The sequence below is a fragment of the Sciurus carolinensis genome, chromosome 2, assembly GCF_902686445.1.
Source record: "Sciurus carolinensis chromosome 2, mSciCar1.2, whole genome shotgun sequence".
NCBI lineage: Eukaryota > Metazoa > Chordata > Mammalia > Rodentia > Sciuridae > Sciurus > Sciurus carolinensis.
In genome coordinates, this window is record NC_062214.1 from 167,201,993 (window position 1) to 167,214,762 (window position 12,770).

Here is a 12,770-nt window from a genome sequence, read left to right on the forward strand (position 1 = left end):
GGTCAATAGAGAAGGCAGTTGTCAGAAAAGCTCCATGAAAATCCTCTTGCACTTGAACACATCCATTCCATTGCCCATTTTATGTGACTGGTGATGATGTTGTTTGGGTCATACCCTACTTTTTCAGGCAGACTTAAGACATGATTCTTTGAGAACAAAACTAGAGTAAAATAATTTGGTGGTGCTGAAGAGACTGAAATAGGAAACACTTTGAAGGAGATGTGTAGATAAAATTACACATCTCTGGTCTGAATCACAGCAAATGCCCAGAGTTTGGTTGTACAAGTATTGTGGGAATGTGTTTCTATAATGGTATTTAGCATAGGAGCAGATCAGATCAACACCACCTTCCTGCAAAGTACTCAAATACCCCTTCTTCCTTCATTCCTATTTCACTTTGAAGACAAAGGAGCTGCTTCCAGTATGTGTTAAGCATTCCTTTTCCAGTTAAATTACTGTTTATTGATATGTAATTTCCTTGCTTCACTTAGTATGTGGTAGGTATTATTCATACAGCCCTAGATTTCAGGCTTTGGTTTCAGGATGAGGCTCTGTTATATTTTACTTTTTTGACAAGAATCTGGAGATGAGATCTATTTTATGAAGAAAATTAAAAATAAATATTTAAATTCACTTTTTCATTTTTTATCTAAAAATGTCAAAGCATTTGCAGCTGAGGTCATGCCCATGAGGGATTTATCTCATCTCTGACCTACTGTTAGGTATGAGAATATACAATATTAAAGTTATAGCATCACATACATTGTACTAAGTAGGTGCTCAGTAAATATCCAGAACTTATTGCAGCTTTCATCCTGATTTCTACACCAGTGGCTCACAACCTTTCATAGGCTGTGGTACATAGAGAAATTGATAATATTTGTATGGCACATGGAATACTTTTTCAAAGAACATTTGTAGTAATAGCATAATTTAGAGAGGTATGAAAGTTGGAGAATGCCATTCTACATTCTTACCGTGCCAGCTTGGAATAGGATGAACACAGAGGGCACGTGTCAGAGTGCCCATTTGTGATGTGGGAAACAGATGACATGTTCTTCAGAGCATCTTACCATGGGATGTGATGTGAGCGTCGTGTGGCAGTACCAATGGTTTGTAAGGTGCTGCAAACACTAGGACTCCAACCAGTTCAGTTCTCACTTCAGGACAGTTGGTTCTTGCACAAATGGTAGAAAATATATAAGAAGGTACATATATGTCTATGTGTGGGTCATGGGTGCTCCACATTTCTGCCCTTGATTTTTGTTTTGTTTTGTTTTGCGGTACTGGGGATTGAACTCAGGGCCTTGTGCTTGCAAGGCAAGCACTCTACCAGCTGAGCTATTTCCCCAGCCCCTCTGCCCTTGATTTCTACTTGGCATTCTGTGACTAGAGCTTGGTCTGTGGCACCAACAATTTCTTAATTCTAAAGGACATGTGTAAGCCAGAGCATTGCCCAGCATAGTGCTCCATTATGTCCTAATGGTCATGGTAAGAAGTTTGTCACCTGTTACCTTAATACTCCAGCTTTGAGTATGAGTAGATTCTGAGCCATAACCTACAGTTTAGAGCATTTCTTTTGAAAAACTGCCAACAGTTTGGGGAGCTTCATATCATTTATCTTCACCTTATTCTTGGGCAGTGTTTTGCCGAAACCTGTTTATCCTACAGCCTGCTCAGTAATGACTCAGTTTACCCTAGGTGGTTGTGGTTCGGGAGTAGAAGTTGTCCTGGCCACCATTATATGAGGGAGCTGTAAATGTTAGAGAAGGTCAGTCCAGAGGAGTGTCCTTTTTAAGCAAAGTCCTTGACTTTGGTAATGAAGGTGTCACCTTGATCATCATCATGCTATTGAGTGCTTTACAAGATTCTAGGCAACCTATGAGGTCATATATTTAATCCTTACAGAAACTTTATTAGGTAACTACTAGTATTGATATTCTCATTTTACAAATAAAGAAACTATGGCAAAGAGAGGCTGAACAACTTTTTAGGGTCTCAGGTAGTGAATTGCAAAACCAGAATATCTGGTTCTAGAGCTTGTGGCCTGTGCACTAGGCTACTTCTCTAGGTGGCTGGTGGTGGAGCAGATTCATAGAACACAGCAATCATGGTATCTGGGTGAGGCCTAGGCTGAGTTAGACTTCAAGAACTACAGGGCAGAAATAAGAAATGTGGGAAGATGAAGAGTTTTTCTGGGTAGGAACAGCCATACTGGCCACCATGGCAAAGTTGGAGCCTACCTGGTGGCTACAGGTAGCCTTCTTCCCTATAGAAACTGGGAGACACTGAAGTGGGGAACTGGCAAGATAAAATAAACCAGCTTCTCTCCAGCAAGGCAGGTGGGGAAAGGGAAGCAAATGGCAGAGGCACAGGTATTTTGAGTTTGGATGACACATCCTGGTGCAAAAACTTAGGACTTCTCAGGAGAGTATAAGAATGATTTGACCCTGCACCACAGCAAACAAAATGAAAGTCTTCCTGAGCTAAGGTAATCAAGATGAAAGTATGTTTACATAGATGAGCAGTAGGATTTATCCAGGATTCTGGAAGGTAATCCTTGGGTTCAACACTCCTTGAATACCATGCCGTGTTACTAAGCTGGTTAATTACTGTGAGCTTTTATGAGAGGGGATTGTGGGAATCATATAGATGAAATTTAGCCTGTTTCACCTCAATCCAGGACCCACTAATGCACTCCAGGTGTGCAGGCTACTTGGACGTCTCAAAGAAGAACTTTCATCCCCAAAGGGAAGCTTTGAAGAATACCAAGGGCCTTTCTATCTCTCCTTTTTTTTTTTTTTTTTTTGTACTCTTTTTGCTTGCACTTGGTAACTGGAGATATTTGTGGTGTTAAAGCCGGACTTGTTCCTTCTCAGTCTACCTGAAATCTTAAGCCTTTGACTTCAATTGTGCACAGCAGTGATTTCTCTGCAGTGTCCCTTAGATGTAAATGGAGAATGGCTGAAATACTAGAAAGGGGGTTATAGGAAATCACCAAACAACAATTTTCCACGTCTATAGATCCTTTCATCTGAGAGCAAGAGAAGCTAGAGAGGGTGATTTCAAAAGGAGGGGAAGAGCACAATTTAAAACTCTGGTTATAGGCTAACGAACTGAAGATCAAAGGGCCGTGTCCTCAGAATTACACAGTGAGTCACTGGAACAACTCTGGGTAGAAGCCAGGCATCCTGTTCTGGGTATTAGCCAGGCTAATAAGTGCAATTCGCTTTTAAATAGTACATTTATTTATTTACTTATTTATCATTAAATCCAATGCTATCCTGAGGAATATAATTACATATACATTATGGACTTAGATTTCCAAGCCTCAAGCATTATGAGGTATTTTGCTATAATAATGGTGGGTGAGGGGAAAAGGTACTGAGAGGCCCTTATATCTAATGTGTGGTGCTTGAGCTCCCATGGGAACTTGTCCTTCCTTACAAACCACTACCATTGTGCAGGCCATCCTGTGGCTTCAATTTAAAAGTTCCCTTTTAAGGGGGATTTTTATGCTGGTAACTCTGATTTACTTTTTCCAATTTTGGCTGCTTTATACATATTAGTTTGTTGCCTACTAATTCAGATCAGCTTTAACTTTTTCTTCAAATATAATGATTTAACATGTAAATATGCTTTGCTTCTTAGAAATTTAAGGGGCATAACTCTGTAACTATACCTGGAGAGGTGAGACATGGGACAGTTACTGTTGGGGCCATCCAGGAAGTATATTAGGGTTAAGGAAACTTTTGCAGATCTCTTGAGTGTGTGCAAATATCAAGGGTATAGTGAAAGATCATAAGCCTCTAGCAAGGTAGATCAAAGCTTAATGCTGGCCCCACCACTTCTAGATGAGTAACTTTAAGTTGATTTCTTAATTGCCATGAACCTCAGTTACCTCTGTTACAAAAATGAGGATAGTAATAGCTATAAAGATTTGTCGTGAGGATTAACTAAAGACATGTATGCAAAAGCTTCTGGGATCTTTAAGATTTTCAATAAATGTTAAGGTTTTTTATTGTTCTTTTATTAGAGCTTTGTAGTTATACATAGTAGTTGGGCTCATTCTGACAAACTTATACATGCATGGAAATTGATTGCAGTTCAGGATCCCTGCCTTTTCCCTCCTGTCCTCCCTCTGCTTTCCCATACTCCTTCCTCTACTCTAACTTGACTTCTTTTGTTCGTCTATTAATTTATATTTGATCTTTTTAATATTATCCTTATCTTTCCTTCCCCTTTCCTTTATTTTACTCTACCTTCTGCATATGAGAGAAAATATTTGACCTTTGAGTTTCTGAGTCTGACTTATTTAACTTAGTATGGTATTCTCTGTTTCCGAACATTTACTGGCAAATGGCATAATTTCATTCTTTTTTTATGGCTGTGTAGAACTCCATTGTATATATATATATATATGCCACCATTTTTTTATCCATTCATCTATTGATGGGAATCTGGGTTGATTCCATAATTTAGCTATTGTCAATTGTGCTCCTATAAATATCGTTGTGGCTGTATCACTGTAATATGCCAATTTTAGATCTTTTGGGAAATACCCAGGAGTGAATAGCTGGGTCATATGGTAGTTCCATCTCTAGGTTTTTGAGGAATCTCCATGCTGCTTCTAGAGTGGTTGTATTATTCTGAAGTCCCACCAACAATGTACAAGTATACCTTTCCCCCCACAACCTTGCCAGCATTTATTGTTGTTCATATTCTTGATCATTGCCATTCTGACTAGAGTGAGATGAAACCTTGGTATAGTTTTGATTTGTATTTCCCTGATTTCTGGAGATGTCGAACATTTTTTCATATACTTGTTGGCCATTTGTGTTTCTTCTTTAGAAAAGTTTCTGTTTAGTTTTTTCCCCCATTTATTTATTGGGTTATTTGTTTTCTTGATGTTAAGCTTTTGAGTTTTTTGTATATTCTGGATATTAATCCCCTGTTGGAAGAGTAGCTGGCCAAGATTTTCTCCCATTCTGTAGGCTCTCTCTTCATACACTTGATCATTTCCTTTTACTGTGCTGAAGCTTTTTAGTTTGCTGGAATCTCACTTACTTATTCTTGGTTTTATTTCTTGCACTTTTGGGGGTCTTGTTAAGGAAGTTGGTGTCAGCATCCATATGATAGAACATTGACCCTGTATTTTCTTCTAGCAGTGGTAAAGTTTCTGTCTAATTCCTCTTGGATCCATTTAAATTTGAGTTTTTGTACAGGGTGAGATATAGGGGTCTTATATCATTTTTCTACATATAGTTATCCATTGGTTAAAAAGATTGTCTGTTCTCCAAGACAAATTATTGGCACCTTTGCCAAATATCAAACAGTTTTAGGTATGTGGATTTGACTTTGTGTCTTCTATTCTATTCCATTGGTCTTCATGTCTACTTTGATGCCAATACCATGCTGTTTTTTTTACTACAGTTCTGTAGTATAATAATTTCAGATCATGTATTGCCATGCATTCTGCTTTACTTTTCTTGTTTAATATTACTTTGGCTATTCTGGATCTCTTATTCTTTCAAATGAATGTAAGAATTGTTTGTTCTAATTATGTGGAGAATGTCATTGATATTATGATGCAGATTGCACTGAATCTTTATATTGCTTTTGGTAGTATGGTCCTTTTGACAATATTGATTCTGTGTAACCAAGAACATGGGATATCTTTCTGTCTTCTAAGGCCTTCTTCCATTTCTTTCTTCAGTTTTCTATAATTTTTATCCAGTACATGTAGAAAGGCCTTTGATAAAATCCAACACTCATTCATGTTTAAAATGATGGAGAAGTTGGGAACTGAAGGAACTTACCTCAACATTGTATAGGTCTTTTATGACAAACCCAAAGTCGACATCATATTAAATAGAGAGAAAAAGAAAAAAACATTTCCTCTAAAATTAGGAACAAGACAAGGCTGTCCACTCTCACACTTCTATTCAATAGAGGCCTTGAAACATTAGCCAGAGTGATTGGGCAAGAAAAGGAAATCAAAGGGATACAAATAAGAAAAGAAGAAGTCAAATGATCTCTGCTGACGATATGATTCTATACAGAAGTCCTAAAAAATTCCACCACAAAACTTCTTGAGCTTATAAGAGTTTTGAGCAAAGTCGCAGGATACAAGATCGACACCCACAAATTAATAGTGTTCCTATACTGCAAGAGTGATTCAGCTGAGGAAGAAATCAGGAAAACTATCCCATTTACAATAACCTCAGAAATATTAAATGCTTAGAAATTTATCTAACCAAGGAGGTAAAAGAGCTCTAAGATATATGTTAGTTTTGCTTTCCCTTTTTCTCCCTTCCCTTCCTCCCTTTGTATATTTGATTTGCAAAATCTATATACTATAATTTGTATTAATTATGCTCCCAATAAAACACTATCAAAATCTTCCCAAAATTCAAGTGAGCATTTGAAATTTGCCAAATTTTTTCATGATTTGTTTATAACATATATGATTCCAACTGTCATTTGATATTCTTAACCTGGTGAAATTAAGATGAATAAGACTTCACTGACAAAAAATAATTTACTCTCTATTGGCATTTGTCTAGCAAAACCTGACCAGCAGGTATGGCCCTGAACTGATAAAAACAGGCTGATCCAAGATGATGTAGAATCTGACCTTTCCCAGATGGCCTGGCCACTCATAACCCGTGTTATACACTCCCTAATGTAATACATAGAGCCCTAAATCTCAGTGACTTAATACATACAAACTAATTCCTTACTCAGATGAAGTTTAATTAGATGTTAATGTTCTTGATTAGCATAGGACTCTTCTCCAAACAGTTATTCATAGACTGAGCTCCTTCCATCTAGCGACTCTTCCATTTTTGAAAAATGACTTCTAAGGTTGCTCTGTAAGAAAAAGAACATGAAGATGGGTCATGAAGCAACAGAAAATGGGAGGTTTGTAGGGGAAGTAACTCACATTGCTTCCATCCTCACTACATTGGGCAGGATTTATATAGCCATACTAAACTACAAGAAAAATTGAAAAGTGTGATCTGGCTGTGTGTCTAGGAAGAAGAGGAAACAGATTTTGTGAGCAGCCAGCAATCTCTGACAAATGGGTTTGTTGAGTCAACCCTCCCCTTCCAGGTCTGTATTCTTTTCCTTCCCTTGATTGACTATTCTTCCAATTTATAATGTTGGATTATGATTTTTATTTTAGTTTTATTATCTCCTTATTTTGAGGATTTTGACTTAATTTGTCCTCATCTAATATCCTATAGGTCCAATTCTTGACCTCTGGCAAATTCCATTTGAAATTAGAATTGCTTCAGAGTTAAAGAAAAACTCAGAGATAATTGAGTTGGACAGTAATTTTTATAGTTAAGGTAGCATTGGTAATGTTATTTGTAAATGGAAATAAAATATAAACACCTCAAAATCTGTTTCTGAAGCTTTCTTCTTTATAATGTTTAGACATTTTAAAAGATAAATTAGTAAGAACAAATGGAGTTCCTGGCACAATGGAAAATGGCTTATGGATTTTCGCTCTGGCTTTGACTCTGGTTAGCCTATTTTTCAACTTAAACAGGTATAATGACACCACAGAGAATAGTTGGAAATATTAGAAATCTATAGACCCACTTGGTAACAACGTTGCACCTGGTGGTGGAAACGTGAGTGATTCTTTGGTTTTGTTCTCTTTGTTTTTTACTTTTTTTGGAATTTTTCTTTTCTTTTCTTTTCTTTTATGCACTGGAATGCACTGCTTTTATATTGACTACACCTCAATATCCACCCAGTGTTTCTTAAAAGATAAAAATCATGAAGAACAAAAGCATGAAAATGATTTTTTTTTCTTTCTCCCCACTCCCTCCTGCCTTCCCTTCTTTCTCCCTTAGAAGAGTTTTTTAGAATGATCCTGTAAAAGCTGTTTTAAAGGCAGAAGTATTAGGTTTGGCCACAACTCTCCTTTCCCACTGGCCAATCCATTACTGTACTTTTTATATTGATAGTGTGAATCAGGAATTAACTGACTTCTGGAAAGCAAAATTTTTCCTACTCTGACATACTTTCCAGCAATTCTCTTGTGAAAACTAATTGAATTTAGGGATTATGTTAGTCTATTCTGAAAAGACAGAATGAGTTATCCACCTAGAAACAAATCTCATCCACTTTCCTATTTAAAAATCTCTTTCAACTTCTAAAGGATAGAACCCAAATGTGTTAGTTTGGTTTGTAAGATTTCTGTGGCTCACCTCTCCAGCCTCAGCTCCAGGTATGTACGCTTCAGACCCTGTGATGTCCTACTGCTCAGCATTGTCCATCGCGCTGGCTTTCCCTCTGCTTGCTTCGTGCTGCTTCTCTGATGGTGAAGCTTTTTCTGTGTTCACAGTTCTTTAGACTCCTCAGGCAGAACTCTTTTTCCTTGTTCTTTGCTTCTCTTATAACAGTTCTGATGCCATGGTATATCTTTCCTTATCTCTCTTAATCCTTCATTTCATTGATTTGTGTATTTATTCATTTTTTGAGTGGTGCTATAATTTGAACCTAGGTGTCAAGCATACTAACCAACACTCTACCACAGAGCAAATCCCAGCTCTATGAAACCAAGTAATATTTGTTTACTTTCTTGTCACCAACCTCAAAAGTTATGAGCCATACCTAAAATACTATTGATTTCTTCAGTTGCAATTCTGGGTCGATGGATAAAAACAAATGTCATCTATTTTTCTACCAAACTGATAAGGTTTTATTAGAAAATATAAATTTCAAGACTTAAAATATTAAGCAGCAAAGAGATTTGGTTAGGATCAAACTGCTTTTCCCTTATTGCTTATTCCTTAGATAAGAGTGTAACTATCCTCTCCCTTAAATTCTTTTTTTTTAATTAATTTTTTTTTAATTTTTACAAACTGCATTTTGATTCATTATACACAAATGGGGTACAACTTTTCATTTCTGTAGTTGTGCACGATGTAGATTCATACCATTTCTGTAATCTCACATGTTCATAGGGTAATGATGTGTGTCTCATTCCACCATCTTTCATACCCCTGCCCTCTCCTTCCTCTCATTTACCTCTACGTAATCTAACGTTCCTCTATTCTTCTCTAAACCCCCACCCCCATCCCCATTATGTATAATCATCCACTTATCAGGGAAAACATTCAACCTTTGGTTTTTTGGAATTGGCTTATTTCACTTAACATGATATTCTCCAATTCCATCCATTTCTCTGCAAATGCCATAATATTATTATTCTTTATGGCTGAGTAATATTTCATTGTGTATATATACCACAGTTTCTTTATCCATTCATCTGTTGAAGGATATTTAGGTTGGTTCCACAATCTAGCTATTGTGAATTGAGCTGCTATAAACATTGATGTGACTGCATTACTGCAGTATGCTAATTTTAAGTCCTTTGGGTATAAACACAGGAGTGAGATAGCTGGGTCAAAAGGTGAGTCCATTCCAAGTTTTCTGAGGAATTTCCAGACTGCTTTCTCTGTCAGCAACTCCATCAGCAATATACAAGTGTGCCTTTTTCCCCACATCCACGACAACACCTATTATTACTTGTGTTCTTAAATTTAGATTTAGATTGGTTAAGAAATGAAATGATGTTTCATTTCAAAATTGCTTCTCCCACTAAGAGTTGCCAATATATTAATTTAAATAGTCTTTATTCATTTTTTGAAACTGAAAAACAGAAAATTTACTCAGAGTAATTTGATTCAACAAGGGGGTTTAGTAGTCTTCCTTGAAAGATGATCTTGAAATCAATCCCTTTAACTTACATTAGGCCTTCAGAGGAAATAAGCACATTTCCCTATTTAAAAGCCTGGCCTAGTTACCTTTTCTGTGTTAGAAAATCCAGGCTAAGCTATTATTACTTTGCACTAATTCAGATTTTTAAACACTTCTTTGAGAAGGATATATGGAAACAGGGAAATATAGCACTAAACTGAAAAAAATTTTTTTCCTACTTTATTCAGTGACCAAGATGGCCTTATCCCCTCTCAGCTCATCCTGATCTTATTATAAAACTTACCTTCCTTCATTAATTAATTAATCCATCTGCTCATTTATTCAAATAATCTGTCATTATCAATGCCTGTTATATCCAAGATACTCTGGGGATTTTAAGGTCAGATAAAAATTTTGTCTCAATTGTTTTTAAAATATTACTTTTTACTCTTTGTGGTTAATTGACTCAGTTCTAATAAGTGTCCCTTTAATATCTACTCTGCTGAGTTTTGTTCAAGATTCTAATTCTTTGTCTCTCTTAGGAACTAACACTTTATTTCATTGATTTCAATAATAGCTAATGAAGTTTAAATTCTTCATATGGTTAGTGTTCTACATTTCATTAGTAATTATGAAATGAAAGATTCAAACAAGCTCATCTTTCCTGGGAAATATGTATCTCATTAATTCTCAATATTAATAGTCTAAATACTGTTAGTTAATGCCATATTTCTGTGGGCCTTTTAAAACAATACCCTTGTCTAAAAGGATATTGTGAATACAAAATAAAGTATATGTGTTAGATAAATGAATGTTACTGTTCATTCTAAGAATTGGGTGTCTTGTTGGCAGATTTGTGAGTAAAATGTAATTGTTGTCTTAAGTGGTGTATTCGTCCTTGGAAACCCACCCTTTATTATAATGTCAACATGTGAACTAGCAACAGACAAAAAAAAAAAAAAAAAGCATATGTGCTTGGATCATGTTTTAAAGAGGCTATAGATCTACTTTATTGGAGACTGAGCTTCTGTATAACTGCATTTGAAGCCATTATGTGATCAGTTCATTTTAATAGGACAACCTAATAAAAGGTAACTTGAGGGCCTGTGAGAAGATGATAAGTACTAAGTGATATGATTACTTACCAATTGAAACCAGGAAAGTAAGGTGCTTCCTTTAGTCTTCATCTGTTGTGGACATGGGGAAATAGTTCTAAGAATTAGATCCTGAACGTGTCTAAGACTTGGGGCATTATGGCAGCTTCTCAGAGCATACTCTCTAAGGAAAGGGATAATGAAAGACCCCTTCCTTCTGTCTTCTCTGGTCTCTCTTCTGAGGCCCAGGTCTTACTCAAAAATAGTTTCTCATAGAAAACTCAGATTGCTTTGCTCTTAGCCTGCAAATCAAAGAATGATGCCTTTTTACGTTGTCTTTAAGAGGAGTTCTGCCCTTAATAGAGGGGAGAGAAAGAGTATGTATCATTAATCACTTGAGAATTGTTTGCCCTATAATCTAGAATGCCCTTTCCCCTTGTAGGTAGTAAAATTACCTTGGTTGTGTAAGAATAACCTGAGTGGTTTACTTAGGCTGGTTACAAATGTTTGGGCATTATTCAAGGGCTGTCTGAGACGGACCAATTAGCTTTACATTTCACTGCTCTTTCCAGATTCACCTTCACCGTCCAATCACATTAAGAGGAGTGGAGGTTCCTGAAATTGCAACATTACTGACTTTCAGCCATGTGACATAGTTTTTCAGACACCCAGTTAAACTTCAACCCAGACTTTTCTCTCCAGTTCAGGTCACCTACAGGCCAGACAAAGCCAAGGTCATATATTGAACCAAAATAAGGAGTTTTGTTGGTTCCAGTAACTATAATGTTATTCACTGTTTGAAATACTATACCATGGTTAATCATAAGTTGCAGCTGTTGTGTCCTCTTATTTATGATCCCTTGATCAGGAGGCCACAGTAAGAGCCACTATTTGAAAGGAACCTTTCACAAGGTCTTCTTCTTGGATACTCCTTCCTCTTTCATTGTGAAAAGAAGAGGACTTCATGTTGATTTGAAAAAATTGACTAGCATATCTTGGCTTCTCTGAAAACATACTTTTCTATTCCAAATTTGAATTATCAAACTGTAATCTTTATGTTTCAGCTAATGATGATAGAAATACTAAACCAGTTCTCTCCAGACAGTTCTTTATAATGGTCCCCAAACATGATTAAATCTTAAATGTCAAATAAATCTTAAATGTCAATTATATATTGGCTCTGAAAACAGACTTTTCTATTCAGAATTCAGGTTTTCTGTTTGTGACCATATGTTTTCACTGAAGTTAAGGTAAACAGACTGGAGCCCTTGGAGCAACTCTTTTTACTGGGCCTCACCCTGAAACAATCTCTTTTTCTCCCCTTTTCTCATCTTTTTTTTTTCTTTATATTTACTTTATTTGATGAGAATCATCTTCTTAGTTACCTTTGTTCAAAGTGGGTTGTATCCAGGAGTTTGGATAGGATCATTTTGTGAATGAATGTTGGAATGGATTAGTTTATGAATGGATCATTTAAATCGAATAATTTAGTGGTTCGTTATGTTTTCAGATTCATCGATTTGTTGGCTTCACCCTAAATAGGTAACACTAAACAGGTGCAACTCCTTTTCTTTGAGGCAACTCAAAATGTTTCCAGACTTTCAATTCATGTTTACATCTTAGTGATAACATCTTTGTGTATTTCATTCCTGTGAACTTTTACTCTTCACTCAGTGAGTCCCATGTGAACTGTCTGCTCTAGCCACACAGGTTCCAGGTGGTTCCCTGAACATGCATATGCCCACCTTTATGGCTTGGATAATGCTGTTACTTCAGATGAGTTTCCACCCTCATCTCCTACAGTCTGTGGCATCCTTCAACACCACACTCAAGTGGTTACATCCATCATTCAGCCTCTCCTCTGCATTCCACTTGGACTTAAATGCTGCTGCTTGCACCACACTTTTTGACTTGTTACTGAAGCACTTAGTTCACTCTGCCTTGTGTTTTAATTGA

At 36.5% G+C, this 12,770-nt stretch overlaps 1 protein-coding gene across 4 annotated transcripts in view; it reads left to right on the forward strand.

Annotated features, from left to right (window-relative positions):
- Positions 1–12,770, forward strand: part of Rad51b (RAD51 paralog B) — a 634,368-nt gene that overhangs the window by 342,423 nt on the left and 279,175 nt on the right. For 3 of the 4 annotated variants that reach the window (XM_047538988.1, XM_047538991.1, XM_047538989.1), the window contains exon 8: positions 7,039–7,116. The exons of the other annotated variant lie outside the window; for it this stretch is intronic. In XM_047538988.1, the coding sequence (XP_047394944.1) occupies positions 7,039–7,116 (78 nt within the window). The remainder of the gene's footprint in view (positions 1–7,038; positions 7,117–12,770) is intronic. 4 annotated transcript variants of the gene reach the window in all.